At 33.7% G+C, this 20,719-nt stretch overlaps 1 protein-coding gene across 4 annotated transcripts in view; it reads right to left on the bottom strand.

Moving 5' to 3' along the window:
* DPP10 (dipeptidyl peptidase like 10) overlaps positions 1 to 20,719 on the bottom strand; it is a 1,406,192-nt gene that overhangs the window by 22,394 nt on the left and 1,363,079 nt on the right. For all 4 annotated transcript variants that reach the window (XM_050751763.1, XM_050751761.1, XM_050751764.1 and 1 more), the window contains 2 exons: positions 5,035 to 5,229; positions 4,299 to 4,353 (listed from right to left, as the gene is read on the bottom strand). In XM_050751763.1, the coding sequence (XP_050607720.1) occupies positions 4,299 to 4,353; positions 5,035 to 5,229 (250 nt within the window). The remainder of the gene's footprint in view (positions 1 to 4,298; positions 4,354 to 5,034; positions 5,230 to 20,719) is intronic.

Raw genomic sequence — 20,719 nt, 5'->3', positions numbered from 1 at the left:
TAAACAAAAATTCCAGAACTTCAATAAGAAACTGATAGGCTCATAAAATGGCTAATCAGGATTGAGCAAAACAAAAAAATTAATTACACAAAATTAAACGATTGATAAAGATAAAAAATTATTCCCTTCATAACTCATAAATCAATTGATATTTCAAAGTATTTTTGTTATCCTGATCAATTTTTTGGCTACAGTTCAATTACAGTCAGTAAGTTATAGAAAAGTACCAAAAAATTATTTCATTCAATTTGAAATAAAAATAAGAACAGTTCAGAAGACATAGACTTATCCTGACAAAGAGATATTTACACTAAATGTTAATAAAAGTACTCTATATCTGTACTAGTGAAAAATACCCAAGACAGCATCTCGAAGGGATTTTTAATTTAAATGTTTATATTTGAAAGGAAAAAAGAAAAATTAATAAGCTGGACATTCAACTTAATCATTGATGAATAAAATGGATGTAAAAAGTAGATGAAAAATAATGATGACAAGAATGTAAACTAGTAAAGTAAAAAACAAAGATAGAGAACAACCAAGCCAGGAAGTACAGTTCACTGAAAAACAAGAGAGGGATGGAGTGGAGACAAAAAGGGAGAGCAAGAACAATAAAGGAAAAATGTGAGTGCAAATGAGAGCAAGACTGTGCCCTCGCAAAACCAAGAAGGCACTAGTAAGTCATAATAGAAATCAAAATACGATATTACTGCCACAAGTGAAATGATTAAACATATAATAAGAGGATATTATGTATTACTGTTTGTGTATATTCTTGAAAAGTTATATAAGTGAAAAAATATTCTTTTCAAAGTACTAAAAGTGACTCCAGAAGAAATGAAACAAAATCTTAAGAGTCTTTTATTGGTTACATAAATTTAAAAACTAAATAATTTTTTTAATCCCACAAAGAAAGCAATGGGTCCAAATGTCTTTATAGTCTAGTTCCAATTTTAAACAAATTTTTCCACGCAATCAGTATAGCAAGAACATTGTTTTCCAACCCATTTTATGAGTTTAGCATAACTTAATTTGAATCTGAAATCAGTATATTTCAAGAAAAATAATCACCAGGTCTACTGAATCTTAAGATAAACAGTGTTTTTTTATATGCTGAGAAAGTCAACTTTTAATTTATAACTCAGTCACCGATATGCATATTTGTTGATTGACCTGATTTTTTTTTTTTCTATTTAAGATGAAGTCATTCATATTTTTTCTTGTTTGTATCCTATGTCACTGTTTTAGTTTTCCAGAATCATTTGTTCTGAGGCACATCAAGTATACAAAGACGATTTGGGGAAAAAGATTTTGAACTTATAAATGTGAAGTCTAGAGTGTTATTATTCCATGGTTTCTAGGCTCAGCTTCTAATTTCTCAGTGGCTGTGGAAGATCCTCTATCATCTCTGCCCAGTCTTCCTCTCATTCTTATTGCCTATTATTCTTCTAATAAAAGTCAACTACTTCATTTCATGTTTTCCACACACACTCCCCTTACTGACACTGTGCATTTGCATGAGACTCTTCCTTCCCCTCTACCTGCTGATCACAACCCAGCTCATGTTGCCGTTTTCCATGAGGCATTTTACAACCCTTTGAATCTTCTCTAAATTGCCATGCATGTTTGTAAAAGCATATTTGGTCCTTTATGCTTATTTAGGTGTACAGTAAGTAGAGCATTGAAATACATAAGCCCCAAACCATTTGTAAATTCTTACATATATCAGGACTGTTGAGGAGTAAAACGTTCCCTACTGCATGTACTTTTTTGTTTGTGTTAAAAACATATAACATAAAATTTACTCTATTAACCACTTTGAAACACACAGTTTTGTAGTGTCAGGTATATATTTGTTTCTGTGAAACGGATTTCCAGAACTTTTTCATCTTGCAAGTATGAAACTCGACAAAAATTCCAAGAACTCTAATAAGAAATTGATGAGCTCATAAAATGGCTAATCACTAAATGAGAGCACCTTGCTGTCCTTTGCACTCAAATTCTTCCTTTATTGCTCTTGCTCTCCCTTTTTGTCTCCCTTCTATCCCTCTCTTTTTTTTTTTTTTTTCAGTGAATTGCATTTTCTGGCTTGGTTGTTTCCTATTTATCTTTGTCTTTTACTTTACTAGTTTACATTCTTGCCGTTACTATATATCCATCATATATCCATTAAAAAACAACTTCCCTTTTTCCTCTCCCCTCAAACCCTAGCAACCACCATTTCACTCTTCGTTTTCATGAACTCAACCACTCTAGATATCTCATTTAATAAGTAGAATTTTACAGTATTTGTCCTTCTGTGACTGGCTATCTTCACCTTGCACAATGTCCCTAAGGCTTAACAGTGCTGCAGTCTGAGACAGGATTTCGTTTTACTTTTTAATATGTCTAGGGTTTCCATTTCTTTGGAATGATCACTTTCTTAGATGTTTTCCTTTAAAAAAAAAAACACGAAAAACAAATCTTTACTACTAGGGATGCACTTTCAGTTATTTACTTGTTTGTGTTATGCTGGAGGAGCAATGCTCACAAAATATTTTTACTTATCTGTTGAATATTGCTGACAACAAGCGTAGAATACTGCAAAGGCATGATACACTGCAGATGTCTGAAGTGGAGAGGGGATGGTCGTGATTTGCACTGATTTGTATTTTACTCATTTAAGTGGATTTTTTGCACCCACCTGTCAGTGTGTACCACCAAAATTTAAGCCCCAATTAAAGTTACCAGTTATTTTATATCATGGATCTCTAGGCTACTTATGAATAGTAGAAAATATCATATGTTTAAATACATGAACACCAAGAATTTGCTTTATTTCTAAACTAAAATAGTTCAAGGTCTTCCTTTTCCTTTCATCATTTTACCTTTATAATACATTGTCCACTGATCTGTTAAACTCATAGGCTGGGCACGGTGGCTCACACCTGCAATCCCAAGCACTTTGGGAGGCCGAGGTGGGCGGATCACGAGGTCAAGAAATCAAGACCATCTGGCCAACATAGTGAAACACTGTCTCTAATAAAAATACAAAAATTAGCTGGGCATGGTGGCGCGTGCTTGTAGCTGGGCATGGTGGCACGTGCTTGTTGCTACTCAGTTGGCTGAGGTAGGAGAATCACTTGAACCCGGGAGGCGGAGGTTGCAGGGAGCCCTGTTTGCGCCACTGCACTCCAGCCTGGCAACAGAGCGAGACTCCATCTCAAAAAAACAAAACAAAAATAAAAAACAAGCTCAATAAATATCTACATGAGGTTTATTTTTCCACTGTCAAAATAATGTTGAACCTGCCACAACAGTTACTACAATAAGTAAATATCGTGCAGAGAGCACAGATGACGTAATTATGCAAACTGGTCATTTCTCATTTCTCAGCCTGTGTCTGTTTTCCTAAGATTGCGATACTTGCTAGTTTTTTTTTTTTTTTTCCCCCATGGAGAATATTCTGCTTCAAGACATTTATTTGACCAGCTTCCATTTGTTATTTAGGTATAGATTTAAATATAACCTCATCACAGAGGCCTAAATTGACCACTCAATCTAATGACACTGGCCTTTTCTATAGTTACCTTTCATGTATCAGTTTTTCTTTATTTTTCTTATGAGGCTTATTACTATATGAAACTGTTTTTCATTTACCTCTTTACTGTTTCCCCTCTCTGGAACACAAGCTTAATAAAAACAAAGCCCCCTTTTGTCCTGTTGTTGTTCTACTTCTAACACCAGGTGCCAACTAACTGCCCAATAAATAGTTATTGAATTAATAAATGACTGACTGTATATAATATTAATTATGCTATTACATTTTTAAAGGATAATACGGAGGAATCATCATATAATGAAGCATGCAATTACATATGTATACATACAAACAATGCATACATGTAATTACATATGTATACATACAAACAACACATATACAAAAGATTTGTTTTTCGTGTTTTTTTTTTAAAGGAAAACATCTAAGAAAGTGATCATTCCAAATAATGATAATAATAATATAATTCATAATAATATAATGAAGCATGTAATTACATACATACATACAAACAATACATATATGTGTACATATACATGCTTCATTATATTATGTATTTCATATATATGATATTCAGACTCTGGAATCCACTTCCTCTGCCATCAAATCTTGCTACAGTGAGGTTTTCCATGTTCGTAAGTATGAATCCCAGTCAATATGGAACTTATCTGTAACCAACTGGCCTCCTGTGAATGTGTAATAGGATAGATAGATACACAGATATACTTAGAAAGGTAGATTCAGCATTTCTACTATTTACCTTTCCAAAAATGCTTAATCTTTTGGAGTCAATATAAGGCAGTTTCAGCAAAAATCTGCAATGAAAAAGAAAAACAATAGTTGTCTCTTTGTAAGTTAAATGTGTATATAAATGTATACTTGGCATGCATACATCCAAAACAATAGCTAATGACTAGAAATGTTTCACTAACTGTAGCTCTATTCATGTATAAGGGTCATATACTCCCAAATCTTGCTACTCAAAGTGATGGTCTAGTAGTTTGGTATCACCTGAAAGCTTGTTATAAATGCAGAAGCCTGGGCCCCATTCCATTCCTACTGAATCAACGTCTACATCTGAACCATATCATATCTGGTTTCTGTGTGCTATTATAAAGAACCCACTAACTTTCTTAGGTCACACATTCATGCCAGGGTGGTAATGGTATCTGTGAAACTTCAAGAATTGTGATTAACTGAGGATATAACAGACATTGTGGATTACTATAAACAAATAATATAGTGGTATAATTAAAATGTATCCTACTTTCATAAATCCAAAGTAAATTTTAATTCCAGAGGGGAAATATGAGAATTATTTTATTATACCACTAAGGGTGACAGGTACTTGAAAAAAATGAAATAGGCTTTAGGATTACCTTACAACATTGCTCAGTCACCAAAATAGAAGCCTTGAGTCAGGGTCAGTAATATTATATGTATATACCTAGACTCTGTTATTATAGAAAACAGAAGAAAAATGTGCACCCACTTACTTCACAGCTGTTATTTGGTCCTTTACTTCTACCGAACCTAATCTTCGATGAATCTCCTGCAAAATTTTCAGACCCTGGAATCCACTTCCTCTGCCATCAAATCTTGCTACAATGACGTTATCCATGTCAATGAGTACGGAATCCCAGTCAATATGGAACTTATCTGTAACCAACTGGCCTCCTGGTTCTTCATCCCTGCAAATACCAACATATTGGACCAAAACAAGAGCAACTGAAAATCTGGTAGAAATTTTAGCTTTCATATTCACTAGTTAAGTAATGGGAAAGAACTGTGCTGGCTATTAACATTTCTGTTAATTCTTGATGATAAACCTGAAGGTAAAAATACAATTTTACAAAGGAAAATCCTTTGTAATTGTATTTTCCTCTGTAAAATTGTATTTTCCTCTGTAAAATTGTAATTGAAAAGTTCCCTGAATAAAATGAAAGTATGACTTAACACTGTAGTAGAAATTAGTTTAGCTCATTTCTCAATGGGGAAAAATGAAGAAAAATGGATGGTACTTTCCAAAAGGCATTTTTAAAGAATGACTGTCAAGTTGGTAGACAGGTCTATCTTTATTGGATTTCTTCCAGAGTGTTTTAGAAATGTCTTGCAAATGGCTTCCAAGGGCTGAAGGGCCTGATAGCAGAACCAATTATGAAATAATTGATAATAATTTAACAGAAAATATACAACCATAAATAATGTTAAACTAAAAAGAAAACTACATTAGTATTTCCTGAATTGTTTTGTTTGTGTGTTTTTTTGGTGGAATTCTCACTGAGGAAAATTTAAACAAGCAGTGAGAAAAATTCTTTTTTTATCACTAAAGTTGACAGCAAGAAGCATAGACATATATGTTTGAAAAATTTGAAAGCTAGAAGGAAAAAAAGACACACAAATAATAAAGCATGAATGTTCTTTCCAGAGGGAAAAGTAGGTACAATTTTAAAATGTCAGCTTAAAAATTTTTATTAGTTTATTTTCTAGAATACAGTAAAAGTAAAAAAAAATCAAACTCTGATACAATCACAGAGAGTGTCAAAGTTCATACCTAGGTATAGTTCCAACAGGCAGTTGTGCGTGTGTAGATATGAAGAGCATTCAAACATCCAACTCTAAAAGGATCTCCACTGTTAGTTGGGTAACCTGTGAGAAATTCCTACCCTACTCACTCTTCAAGGTAAAAACACCAAACTCTCCTGCCTTCCTCTTTTAAGAGCATGTAAATGTTTAACATTTACAGGTAAATTTATAAACATGTAAATATTTATTTAGAAGCCCCAATACACAAACCATATCCAATAACAAGATTTTAGGTTATTAGATTCACTACAGCAAATAAACCTCTCAGCAACAAATGAAACCAAGCAGATACAGGGGTTGTGTGGGACTAGTAAGTTACATAAAGAAGTAAGGAGAGAATCAGACAAAACACAGAGCAACTGAAAATTATTAAAGGCTATTGGGAGCTGAATTGTGTTCCCCAAAATTTATATGTTGAATTCCTAACTCCCAGTCACTTAGATTGTGACTATATTTGGAGATATATCCTTTAAAAAGGTAACTAAGTTAAAATGAAACCATAAGGGTGGGCCCCAATCCAATCTGACTGGTGCCCATTAAAGAAGAGGACATTTAGATACACAACAGACCCCAGAGGTGCACAGTGGGACTACCATATGAAGAGGTGCAAAGAGGGTGGTTGTCTGCAACTCTAGGAGAGCCCTCAGAAGTAACCAATCCAGCTGGCACATTGATCTTTTATTTCTAGCCTTCAGAGCTGTGAGAAAATTAATTTCCATTGTTTAAGATACCCAGTCAGTGATATTTGATATTTAGTTATGGTGGTCCTAGCGAACTAATGTAAATGCCTTCTGTGGTCTAAGCACTTAAGATCCATTATGTCATGCACTCTATATTTCCAAAATTTAATAAACCTTTTGGGAGTAAGTTTTCTGTTATGTGGATTATGAGATGTATTATAAAGAAACACCATAAATAAACTGTGCCATAGAAATTAATGAATCACAACTCTCCTCCGTTTTTTTCTAAATCACTCATTCAATGGTGATCTTCAGTGATTAAATAGAAATATGCCTTGTCTTTCCACAGTGTTTGCAACCTAGATATTTTTTTCTTTTCTCTTATATTTTCTTTTAAAATGTATTTAGTTTATGCAACCTTGGCTTTTGTTCAGATAATTTGAAATTTGTTACTACCCATGTCCCCACGCTCTAACCTAGAAGTCTAATGTCTTTATTCAGAAGTAAGCCTGGAATTGCTGTTTTTGTTTGTTTGTTTGTTTGTTTTTTCTTTTTTTTTTTTCAGTTGCCCAGTTGATCCTGATAGAGCTTGTGTAACATTTGAGAACTAGCAGGAATCATTATGCCTAGCACAATTTCTAGTATGCGTAGGACACAGCCAATGCTTGTTGAAGTAGACCTTTTCAGGGAAAACAGACTCAGATGAAGTTTAAAATTGAAACGACTTAAAAAGTCTTGAGTTTACATAAAGACACTGTATTTTGAAGCTTGTGGATTTATTGCAAATATTTTGACTCACAAAGAACAGGTACCAAAGATTAACTTCACCTTTGAATACTAAGCTGAGTAAAAATAACAAGGTTGAATCCCAACTTCACTATGAACATAGGCAAAAATAACTGAAACCCTAGGACTCAGTCTGTGTCTATAATAATGGAAAACACTATCCTGTTTCCCTCAAAGACATCCTGTAAGCATTAATGGCATAAGGTATTTGAAAATACTTTATGAAGTATAATGAACAAAACCATGATTAGATTTATAGGACGATAAAAACTGTTTTTTACTATTCTACCTGAAGTTAATTTTGCTTATGTTGAGCATATCTCTTTAGAGTTACAGTTAAAAATGGAGAACTACGTAAAGAATTTTGGCTACTTGTACAATAATTAAATGCACAATATCTATGGCTAAAGCGTAATTGCTGTGTAATATGAGCTATTATGTCAGAGGTACTCCCATTTTCTAGTTGGACCAATGAAATTTAAAGCCTTACAAGGATATTAAAAAAATGCAATCAACAGACCCTTGGAGATCATCAGCAGAGTGTCACTAACTTTTAAGGCAGGATTGCTCACCTTTAAACTCTGGCAGCAGCGCTAAAGCAATGTAAAATGTTTTGTTTATTTAAAAGATATAACTTTCCAATTTATATATGACACATTGCCTTGCTCACAGCGATTTTAGAAATTCACAACTAAGTTATGTTTAGTTAAAATGTAACTAAGTCAGACATTTTATGGTAGGCAAATACATTATTATAAGATACAGTTTAAAATAAGGTATAGTTTACAGACTCAAAATTAGTAAATGGCTACAAATTTTTTAAAACAAAACCTTCAATCCTTTACTTATTATTGCAACACCCATGGAAGAAAACTACAATTGCACTCTTTTGCTCTCTTCTCTAAATTGCCATTTTAAACTTTAACCTAGTCTTTCCAAGTTTTAAATGTTAGACTACAAAGTGGTATCAATTCATTATGAACCAAAGATTTTGAACCCATTTCGGTGATCTAATTGGGTGTTGTTTCTTTTTCTTTGGTGCACAGTATAGGCGTATCTATTTCAACATACATTTAAAAGAACATGGATTATCATGCTAATCATTGACATTATAAGGAACAAACCAGGCATGTGCAGGAAAATGAGGGGCATTAGTTGTTTACAAAGTGTTGAGCAGAAAAGACTAGACTTACAAATAAAGCTAAGCAAAGAATATTCAGTAAAGTAGGAATAGCAAAACATTTGGTGCTAGGGATGACCACAGAGGATGTACTACAGACAAATCATCTATCTTATAATAAATGGGTACCATGACTCATGTGTGTATTGGCTGTGCAAGATTGCTGAGCTCCAATTGATTTAGTTATTTTTGTTTCTTTCTGAGTGTCTGCCTGATTTTCCTTCTACACAGTTTTGCTTTTTTATCTGTCTCAGAAATCTTTGGAGATTCACAGCAGGAAGGGTGTTTCAAGGTTGAGAGTAGGGACATACAACTTTGTTGAAATTTGCGGTGAAAAGAACAATTCCATCTGTTTTAAGCAGTGAAAAGGTCATAGCAATATGAAACTTGTCTATTTCTTAACACAAGCAGCAGAATCAAATTAAGACTGCAAACTTTTCTTAGAAGTTAAGGTCTTTGAGGGCAGAATCCTCATCTATTTCAACACCTTCAACACTGAATGTGTCTGTTTGGATGAGTTCACAATATAATAAAATATAGAAAAAAGGGAATAAAACAAACAATACTCAACAGATTTTTAAAAAGACAGAACAAGCCACCTCTTCATGACATAACAAAATAATATACCAAAACTGGATTAAAGTGTAGAGATTTGTTCAAACTACATGTTTGATCAGGTTCACAAGGTGTTTCAATTAAATTCTAAAAAGAGGATTGAATTTATATTTGGAAGACTAAGGTTTTAGTCCTTGATTTCATTACCAATGTGCTGAGGTACCTTGAGCAATTAATTGCTCTTTTTATTTCTATTTATTATTTTCCTTGTTAAGTAATATTTGGTGGTAAATAGTTAAGATCACAAATTATCAGGGCAGCACATTTTTAAAAGCACTTATCCTTTTCAGTAAAGCTTTGGTTATAATAAAAAGAAGGAAGAATATTATTCAATGAGAGGACTTCCCATGACCAGTCAAAAGCATGGCAGAATTTGTCAGCTGCTTATCCATGTCGAATGGGACAGTGGAAAGAAGGGACATAGAGCTAAGTGCTTTCTAGTCATCTCAGTTCATCGCTCTTTCTAGGCCTACAACAAGTTCACTCAGTTGCACGAGTACCTGTTTGAGAACTAGAATCCTTGAGAACCAAGGGTTGCAATTTTATTGTAGGTATTATGAATTTAAAAAGAATGTGAAAGGAGGGGTAAAGAACAGAATAAAAATCAAGGTAAGGAAAAGGAAACAACATGCAAAGAACAATATTGCCTTATATTCTGAAGCATAATCAATTATCAATGCTTCAATTTTATTCTTCATGACAATTCATTTCAGGTAGAATATTAGATTAACATAGGATAGTAGCTTTAAACAATATTTGCCTTGGTTTAATTAAAAATTTACTTTATAGAGACTTATAATCCGTGATGATTTAGTTGCAGCATATCTAAAGTATAATGAAGCTTGCCCTCTTTCAAGCAGTATGTACACAGAGATCCACATATTGGCTAAGGGCCTCTTGGGCCAATTACTTCTATTTATCTCTTCATTATTTTTAAATTTCTTCTCATAGATGGATTTTCCTACATGAAGAATGGCTGAATGAATTTTCTCATACACTGTATTTACTTCATCATGTAAGGAATTACATTATTTTTTTTCCTACCAGAGAACTGTTTCTTGTCCACATTCCCATCTTCTTCCATTAGGGATATTGTTAATATAATCTTCAAATACCTCACCCTGGTTTATTTACAGTGTAACTTTTGGTTGAATTTTTTTTTTATGAGTCATAACCAGGAAAGCATTTGATATGATCAAGGTTGTTCATACCGCTACCAAGACCCCATCTTCACCTGATAATGTATAGAAAATTCTGTTCATAAATTAAATTCTCAAATTGTATTTATCTCCAAATCACTTGTACTCATCTGTTTTCATTCTCAGACTTTTGCCCATTGTCAAACCTTTAGAAAAATTACCTGCATTAATGACCTAGACCTTATAAGGAAGTAAGCATGTCACTGTGAAAAGGTACAGGTGATATGGGGATCAAATCAAACTGAGTTGAGCCCAAATCCAGTGGCTTTAGACACCTACGCCTAAGTTTGCTTTTAATTTGGTATACAGGGTGATAATAGCATCTAGCCAGTAGAGTTATGGCAGGGATTAAATGAGATTCTATACGTAGCTTTGTAAAGTGCCTGGTCCTTGGTGTAGGTGTTCAATATTATTAACCTAGTTCTGGATAACACTTTGGGACTCGATCTTTCACCTTCCATTCCTCTTTTAGAAGCTGAGCCACCCAAATCTGTCTATATCTTTGCAACTCTGCATCAATAATTCCTGACTTTTAAAAAGTCAGGAAACAACAGGTGCTGGAGAGGATGTGGAGAAATAGGAACACTTTTACACTGTTGGTGGGATTGTAAACTAGTTCAACCATTATGGAAAACAGTATGGCGATTCCTCAAGGATCTAGAACTAGATGTACCATATGATCCAGCCATCCCATTGCTGGGTATATACTCAAAGGATTATAAATCATGCTGCTATAAAGACACATGCACACGTATGTTTATTGCGGCACTATTCACAATAGCAAAGACTTGGAATCAACCCAAATGTCCATCAGTGACAGACTGGATTAAGAAAATGTGGCACATATACACCATGGAATACTATGCAGCCATAAAAAAGGATGAGTTTGTGTCCTTTGTAGGGACATGGATGCAGCTGGAAACCATCATTCTTAGCAAACTATCGCAAGAACAGAAAACCAAACACCACATGTTCTCACTCATAGGTGGGAACTGAACAATGAGATCACTTGGACTCGGGAAGGGGAACATCACACACCGGGGCCTATCATGGCGGGGGGGGAGGGATTGCATTGGGAGTTATACCTGATGTAAATGACGAGTTGAGGGGTGCTGACGAGTTGATGGGTGCAGCACAGCAACATGGCACAAGTATACATATGTAACAAACCTGCACGTTATGCACATGTACCCTAGAACTTAAAGTATAATAATAATAAAAAATAAATAAATAAATTTAAATTAAAAAAACAAAAAACAAAAAACAACAACAACAAAAAACACTTAAAGGAAAATATTTGTCAAGGACTTGGAGAACTCAAACCCTGAATTCAGTAATTCCACTTCTGGTATGTACATAAAGGAAATAAAACGAGCAAGACTGTTAAAAATAATAATAATAATAATAATAATAATAATTCCTGTGCTCTTATTCAAGAACATAGTTTCTCAGGGAAGGTGGTTTTATATCATCAAAGTGTTCCTGACCTCTAGTCTATTTGCACAAATACACACAATTTTAAAATCTCTTTATTATTCTGATAGTTTTTACGTCACATAACCAAATCTTTGCTGACTTGAATTGTAGTTATATAGCCATACAAATGGAAAAGAAAAATTGTGCCTTTCACACATGTATATGATGCTCAGCATGTATCTCTTGAACGAGTGTCTGTCACTTTTGCAATTTTATTAGCCATATGTTAAAGGTATCTATGACCTTCATCATAATTAGATTAGTAACACTGATTGCTTTTAAATTGCTAAAATCCAGAGGGCCTCTGAACTCAGTTGTAGTTTGATTTTAAATAAAAAATTCTTAAGTATTTTCACTTTTTCATATGTGGGTCTGTTCAGTACATTTTAGCGTCATTAATATTGTTGTCTGTGACTTCAGATAAACCTGAAATTTGATGTTTTTCCTCAATCAGAATTTTTTGTGTTTTTAAAGGATTTTTTTAAAACATATATTTGATGTTTTAATTTTTTTTTTCCCTTGATCTCCATGTTTGTGTGTTTTGCATTAATAAAATGAAATCCTTTTTCTGGATCTCTTCCCTTGCCTTCCTCCTACTTCTCCCCTTTTTCTCTCTTCTATTTTTAATGAAATAGTTTTCCTCATGTCATGATCAACTATTATTGGCCAAAGGCACTCTTCCATGTCTTGAATGGAATTTGATACTATCTTGCTCTTTATCTTGAATGAAAGCCAGAGATTGTCTCCTTAGCCTGATGCAAAAGCTGCATAATGACCATCATGAGAGTAATGAAGAAAAAGCAGAGTCCAATTGTTTAAATGAAGTTATTTGTACTATAGTACAAATCCAAAAAAATGAAAGGTTGATTGTTATACAAGTGGAAACACTGAACAGCATGGATATTAATGAGCCAGCTCTAAAACTCAAAAATGGACTGTTAGCATTATCCACACAAGATTAACTTCAGGATAAACATCTTAGACAGCACATGAAAATATTAGAATAGAACCAATAGAAAAGGACCTCAGGGACATCTCCCAGCCAGAAATTGTTCAATATAATGGAAGGAATTGTCTAATCTCCTAATCATCTTTGCTGTCAAAGTCTTACTACGTTAATTCCTATCCTTTGGCCAGTTTCCATTTGAGATAATTTCTAACAGTGTGGGTGAGTAAGTAGAAAGGGAAGAGGCTTTGATGATCTTTTCTTTCAGTTGCTGGGAATAGCTATATCATCACAGAGCTAGGATAGCATTTGATCTATTCTCTCGCATTTAGAAAGGGTCATACTTAAATTATTCATGGTTAAAAGAAAGCTTAGCACATTTCATAAATACACCAAAGGCAGAAGAATTTATCTCATTTTTCATGTGCACATAACTGCAATGTGACTCTCCTATGCAGTAAGTCTGCTTTGGATATGATCATGGAAAATATTCTACATGCTGACTTCAGGAACAGGGGGTGGGGGGGCAATTTAGATAAAAAAATAGAACAAAGTGCGTATCTTTAAAAAAGAAGCAGGTGGCAACCTGTACAACAAACTTAGATTTCTCTATTTTTTCAAGGAGAGGGCAATTCAGCATGGGAATGTAGTGAGTACGGTACTGAGGCTGACAATACGTGGACTATATATCGAGGAATACATACCCGCGCAACAGATTGATAATACAGGAATGGATGCTAATTATTAACTTTCAACCTGTATTTCATCCTTGGTAGGGCGTCATGACACTTTCAGTAATGATGGTAGTGATACAATATTGGTTTTCTAACTGTATAATCCTTTACCTACATTCTAAAAATCCATTTATCAACTGGAAAGTGTGGTTATATAAACACAGGGAATTTTACATCTTAGCTCAGTTTTTGCATCAGTTAAACAGGAATAATAATGATTATAGTACTAAGAATGAGAAGGCATTAGCAGAACCATTTTACAACTTAATAAACTGACACGTAGAGGTAAATTATAAGCCATAGATAGATAAATAATGCCAGTTTTTTTGAGAGAACACAATTATAAAAGTTGACTTCAACAAAATATTCACTTATTACCTTTGGCATATAAGCAATTATATCCTCAATGCAAAAGGAAACTGGAATTCTTGGCCAGAAAAAGATTATAAATTTAAGGTGTTAAAAAATCTCTTGTATTTATTAAGTTCTAATTATGGGCCTTTTTCTGAATTTACACCACGTATTTTAAATTCCTTTATCCTTAGAATTTTTGGGGGGGAGAGAAAGTAATAAAAGCTTGTATTGCACATTGTTGCTGAGTTTTCACTTCTTAGTAGACGTTCAACATGAGGCATATTGCTCATCAATTCTGTCCCTCAAGTGTCCTCACCTGTAAAATGGGGATTAGAATATCTGCCCTGTTGTAATCATAATGCTCTGAGAATATAAGCTTTCATAAAAGCATAGGAAGGGCCAGGTGTGGTGGCTCAATCTTGTAATCCCACACTTTGGGAGGCCACGAGAAGCAGATCACCTGAGGTCAGGAGTTCGAGACCAGCCTGGCCAACATGGTGAAACCTCATCTCTACTAAAAGTACAAAATTAGCCGGGTGTGGTGATGGGCGCCTGTAATCCTAGCTACTCGGGAGGCTGAGGCAGGAGAATAGCTTGAACCCAGGAGGCAGAGGTTGCAGTGAGTCAAGATCGCGCCACTGCACTGCAGCCTGGGAGACAAAAGTGAGACTGTATCTCAAAAAAAAAAAAAAAAAAATAGGAAGTTTGTAAACTGTAAGTTATATAGATGGACATTTTTCATGTGCTCTTATAAATTAAAATATATATAAGCTATACATTAACCTATATGTATAAATATAATTTTCATCACTTTAATTCCCAAAGATGCAGAATATTTTGTGCAACACAGATTTATTTTGTATGACATACTTTCTATGTGATGAAAAAGAGGGAGATTATGTCAGTATAATACACTGTCACAGTGGTGCAGGCAGAGCCTTTCTCAAGGTATTAATGTTTAGAGGTAATCAGAGACACATTTTCTTATAAGTAAGGAAAAAGTCTTTGCAATATATTGGAACCTTATTTAAAAAAAGCTAAAAATCAAAGGAAGCACTTTTTTAGGGTGAGTTGTGGCTGATCTAGCAACTTCCAATTGATTATGCTTCCTCCGTGTTACTGAGGGACAGGTGACAACTGAGAGCTCTAATCATAGAGGCTACAAAGATGTGGACTCAATCAGTGGATTAATGAAGAAGGCTACAGTTAGGTCAGATTTATAATTTTGATAAAAATGGCATTATAAACATGAGAAAAAATGGCTATAAGAGAATGCCCTCAAAGAGGAAGAACAAGTGCTGAAGTTCAAGGCTGAAAATGACTGAATGATTCCAAATCAAAATGCTGATTAAAACTTTACTATGTTAATAGCAATTGTATTATTTGGGCCGTGGTTTTGTTTTAAAAATAAATAATTATTGTTTTCTTCCCAAGTTTTATATCTCCTAGAAGCTCTGTAATTTTTACTAACTGACTTTGCACACTCCTTGTTGCTCAAAAATATATGTGTGTTGGACTAGAAAACCTAGAGCTCTGGCCTAGTCTGCCATCATGATAGGCAACCTTTAACTTACATGCTACACAGCCTTACATGATTCATAATATACTGTTTTTATATATAAGTCAAAAGGGAAGAATATATTATTTTAAAAATCCTGGAAAAACATATGTCATTGATGTACTCCTCTGACATGGCGCTGTGTGAGATTACCAAGAAAGAAAACACTGTATCTTAGTATTTTTAACTTCACCTTTCAAAGTCATGTTAGACAAATAATATAGTTAATATTATATCCTAATATGTTTTTTCTTAGAAACAAATAACTAATTAAAAGAGAAAAAGAGACTGATTTAAATATGAATTACCCTTACATTAATGACTGCATTTATATGATCATCTAAAACTAAGAACTTTGTAAATTAAGTTCAATATTTCTTATAAAAAATATTCAATAGTATATCTGTAAATATATCATATACATGTAAGTTTTAAATAGGAACTATTAATAAGCCCATATCATTCTTATGAAACCACATTATATCATTCATATAATTCTGTGAATCCATGCATATCTAAAATCCATGTTAACAGAAGACCTAAAATGGCATTTCTGCGTATGCATATACATATATATATTCCAGTTAAAATAATCACCAAAAGAATATTACAGCTTATGCATTATCTACAAATTTATCTAAATTTGGATTTTCCCCCATGTCACCTTCTTAATACAGCAACTTTGAGTTTGTACAACTTTAAATAGTCGTAGGAAATTAATGCTGACATTTAAGATGTATTATCTACAAATTGTGAAAGAACAGGGTTAAATATGTCCAAGAAAAAAATAGAAACAAATGATCACCTTCTCCCCTTCTATTAACAAGATTAAATGCCACTGCCTTTTTTCCTCTTAATCATTTTCTATGTATTAGCAAATATGTAGGTACATTCTCCATCCATCTAAATGATGAAGATACAAAAAATGATAAGCCTAAAATTTAAGCTTTGAACCTCCTTCTATGGCAAAGCAATAATAATCACTCTTGAGACAAATACCAATATCAATAAGCGATCTCTTTCATCCACATCAGACAGTATCTGTACTATTTTTGCAAGAAACTGAGGGTAAAAGTAGATGTGTATGTGGCATGAACAAATAGAAGATCAAATGATGTTAGAGGTTATTGGAATACACGTGTCTTCACCCTTGGGAAACAAAATGAACTTACATCTGACAATCCGATCTGCTAAAACCCTAGGAATTCATGAAATAAATACAGAGTAGAAAAGACTTCCCACTTCCCACAAGTGAACATTTTGATGAGAATTCAGAATTTTATTAAATAATCTGAGCTGAGAATTTGATCTCTCTTGTGGAATATTCATGAACTCAGTCATGATTTCTAAAATCAATACTTTACACCAAAGCATTAACGTAGTACATGTGGAAAATGTTATATTCCAGAAATATCATAAACTGTTCAGTGGAAAGAAGAAAAGGTCACAAGAATTTGGTAGTAGAGAAGACTCTTTTGATTCAAGTCATCATTCTTTGATAATATGCCAATAAATATCATAATACGGTGGACAATGTAGGTAGGCAGCGTTGAGTAGTACAGCAGAGGTTTTAGTACAGAAAATAGATATATAAAACTTGGGTCCAAACCCTAACTTTTCCTGCTTATGATCTTGGGGGAACATATATACATGACCTATTTTAGTTATAGTTTCCTTGGGTTAAAATGAGGACAGTACTATTTACCTTGGATGATTTCTATAAGGATTAAAGGTGGTGTCTACATATTCTCAGCATGACACTCTTTGCATGATAAACAATAAATGGTAGCTAATATCAATTTCTTATTATCTTAAGCTCAATAAAAAATTGTAAAAAGGAACAGTGAAGAGGCAGCATGAAAATCAATCAGTATTCAGTCCTATCCAGAAAGACTATAAAAGAAATTAGAATCTCGCGTCTCATTCTACTGAGTGGGAAACTAAACTGCAGAGAAATGGACCCATACAGGAGTCAATTATAAACTCACAAATCATTTATTTTTCCATTTCCCCATCTCAACTTAATTCATTCTTGAGGAACAAACTCAGGGTTAATTCATTTGTTTACTTATTCATTGATGTATTCACATATTCATTCATTTATTCTATCAAATAATGCTCCAGGTGGTGCATTATGGCAAAACAATTCAAAAGGAATTGGCAGTTTAACAGAAGAGAAAGCAAAGTAGATATTGTAATCTGGTATGGTTACATGTTTATAATAGTGGTGTGCATAAAGTTATCTGGAAGTGTGTCTGGAAGTCTTAACAGAACTTCTCCAGGTGGGAAGGCAAACTCAGGGCACTGGGGAAACTATGTGAAAACACAAGTGATGATTGAAGTGGTGGTGATCCCCAGAATAAAGCAGTCTATCTAAAGGATGGGATTTCTCTTTTGGGGTGGCTGGTGTGAGATAAAAATGAAGAGAAAAATAGAAAATATATCATGAAGACTGTTACGTAGTGTGAGGGAAAATGCAGATATTTAATCAATGATGAATGAATAATGAGAGGATTTTAGATAGGAGGGCTACACTCTCAGCAACAGAGTGGTAAAGCAACTAAAAGAGAGAGAGCAAAAAGCAATAAACTAAAGAAAAGCAAGTGTAAGTAGAGAATAGTATAGCAGGTTAGAGTTCAATCATCCAGATAGGATGTCTGACTGATCTGAAGCTTGATGCTAATTACAATATTGAACAATATTTCAAGTTGTTTGAGGAAATGAAATGTGTGTATAACAGACCAGCAATGATGTTATCTTGACTGTTGGATATGAATAACTGAATATATTCCCTCACTGTGAATGGATCAGTTACTTATATCACGCTGTTCAAAGAATAGTTATATAGAAAACAGATCACTTCTACTAAGATGACCAAATTATAGGATTCTGATACACAGAACATTCAGCGATGAGACTCTAGATAAAAATGAATAATGTTCTTGAGTTACAATGACCTGATCCATAGGCTGACAGAGGAGGAGAATGGAAGAAAGCTCTAGGAAGATAAGATTTGATGGATGACCATGAATTTCTTGGGATTTCAAGGAAGGTGAATTCAGAGAAAGGAAAGTAAGTCATGGAAGCATGAGAGCATATGTTGCATTCTGAAAGTTAATATAACTTGCTGAACATTTACTGCCTCCCTTATTAGACCTTTAATGAGTGTGGCAATATAACATGAGCAAGAAAAAGTAGAAAATGGGAAGAGATGACGGGCCCATGGTACTGAACTAAACTCCTCAGTTGATGCTGCTCCTCTTCAGAGGGACAGAAAATAAAAACAAAAACAAAAATCCCTTGTTTTTTTTTAATAACAATACAACTTTCTAGATTGCTTTTACGAGCATCTAAACATATTAGATTCATATTTATTTATTTACCAAATGAACGTCTACAACTGCAGGCCATTTTCCACAACACCTTCAGTCTTGGCACTATTTGGTAATTACAGGATAGTCAGTTAGTTCTGTGTATTAGGCATTGTGGAGATAGACTGAACACACCCCAAATAACTATTACAGACTTTAAGATGCTTGCAATCTTGTTATCTCCCCATAGCCATTAACATGGCTTCTCATATGTAAAAAGCAACGTGGTAGATGTGTATGGTATTAAATTACACACACACGAGTAGGAAATAAGAATAATATTTTAAAAGAACGGTATGAGGTTATAAGAGCTGGAATGAATATAGATGTGTCTAGAATAAGTTTAAAAATGAATAAGGACTCCAAGTCCTTAAGAGCTCCCTATAATGTTAAACAGAAAGGCAGGAGTAAAACAAGTAGGCACTTGAAGGGAGAATTGGAGGAGTTGTTCAGAAAAAGGGGATCATGACTCCATAGAGACCGCAGTGAACTCAGGTCACTGAGATCCAACTGTGGTGCCAATGTTTCTTAGATTTTCCATTACAGTAGAAACATTATACAGGAAAAATATTTATGCGGTATGTACTCCATCCCAAATACTCTTTTTAACGTGACATTGACATTGATGTTTGATTCACTTACATTTTAAATGTTATGAGATTAAGTCTGAGTTTCAAAACCCAAGCAAGGGAGGTCAGAGGACCATTTCTTTTCCAGATCTATAATGAAGATTGAGAAGAACTGGGTTTCTAAATTGCCAGAGGCCACTTTCCTCCAGGGCAATCTTTCTTTCAGCCCCTCGGGTGCTTGTTGCAACTTGACTCTAACTCATGCATTCATTATATAATTCCTTGGATGTAAACCCATCTCTACAGATCAAGAAATGGCTCATACTCTTTTGGCTACCAGATATACGGCACAAAAATAGCAATAAAGTACTGACACCAAAATCACTGAATGACTCTTAGACTCATTTAAATAATAGTCACTCTATTATTCATCACTGTCTGTCCAATTGTTCATTTATGAAAAAATTATTAATATTACTTTTAGAATGGGACAGTCAATGTGTCCAATGTGTCACTGAAAACAGTTTTTAAGCTTGAGAAAAAATATGGCTTTAAATTATGAGCAGATTCCTAAATTCTTAAAAAACACTTTCTGCTTTTGCTATTCTGACCCTTATATGTTTCCAAGATAGTATTTTAGAAATAATCATGCAATTTAAAAGAATAGATCATATTGTAAGTATAATTTTTTAAAAAAGAAATCCTCATTTTGGATTCTGTAAGCCACATTCTGCAAAGCTTTTCGATAATTTTCCTCTAAAATCCAAAAGTGTGGATAATGTCAATTAATATTTAGTATAAACAATATATACTGAAATAACTAGAAATGATTTAATATTCATTTTCATTCCTCCTGTATCAACCAAAAAAGTAGCAAAGTAAATTCTATGGGTCTGATTGCACTATTTTATCTGTTTTAGTAGTGTCTGTCTATTGAACAACTTTATGGGTATTAAATTACACATTAAATATTTATATTAATCAAATTAAATACTTTAAAATACTATTTCCATATTAGTTTGGCACAGAAGCAATTGCAGTTTTGGCCATTTATAAGTAATGCAACTACTTATATAATAACTGCAACTATTTTTATACCATCCTAATAATAATTATGATTCTGCTTA

This window comes from Macaca thibetana, chromosome 12, assembly GCF_024542745.1.
Source record: "Macaca thibetana thibetana isolate TM-01 chromosome 12, ASM2454274v1, whole genome shotgun sequence".
NCBI classification, from domain to species: domain Eukaryota; kingdom Metazoa; phylum Chordata; class Mammalia; order Primates; family Cercopithecidae; genus Macaca; species Macaca thibetana.
Note: the sequence above shows the minus strand (reverse complement) of the source record. Positions and strands in the feature narration are given on the sequence as shown.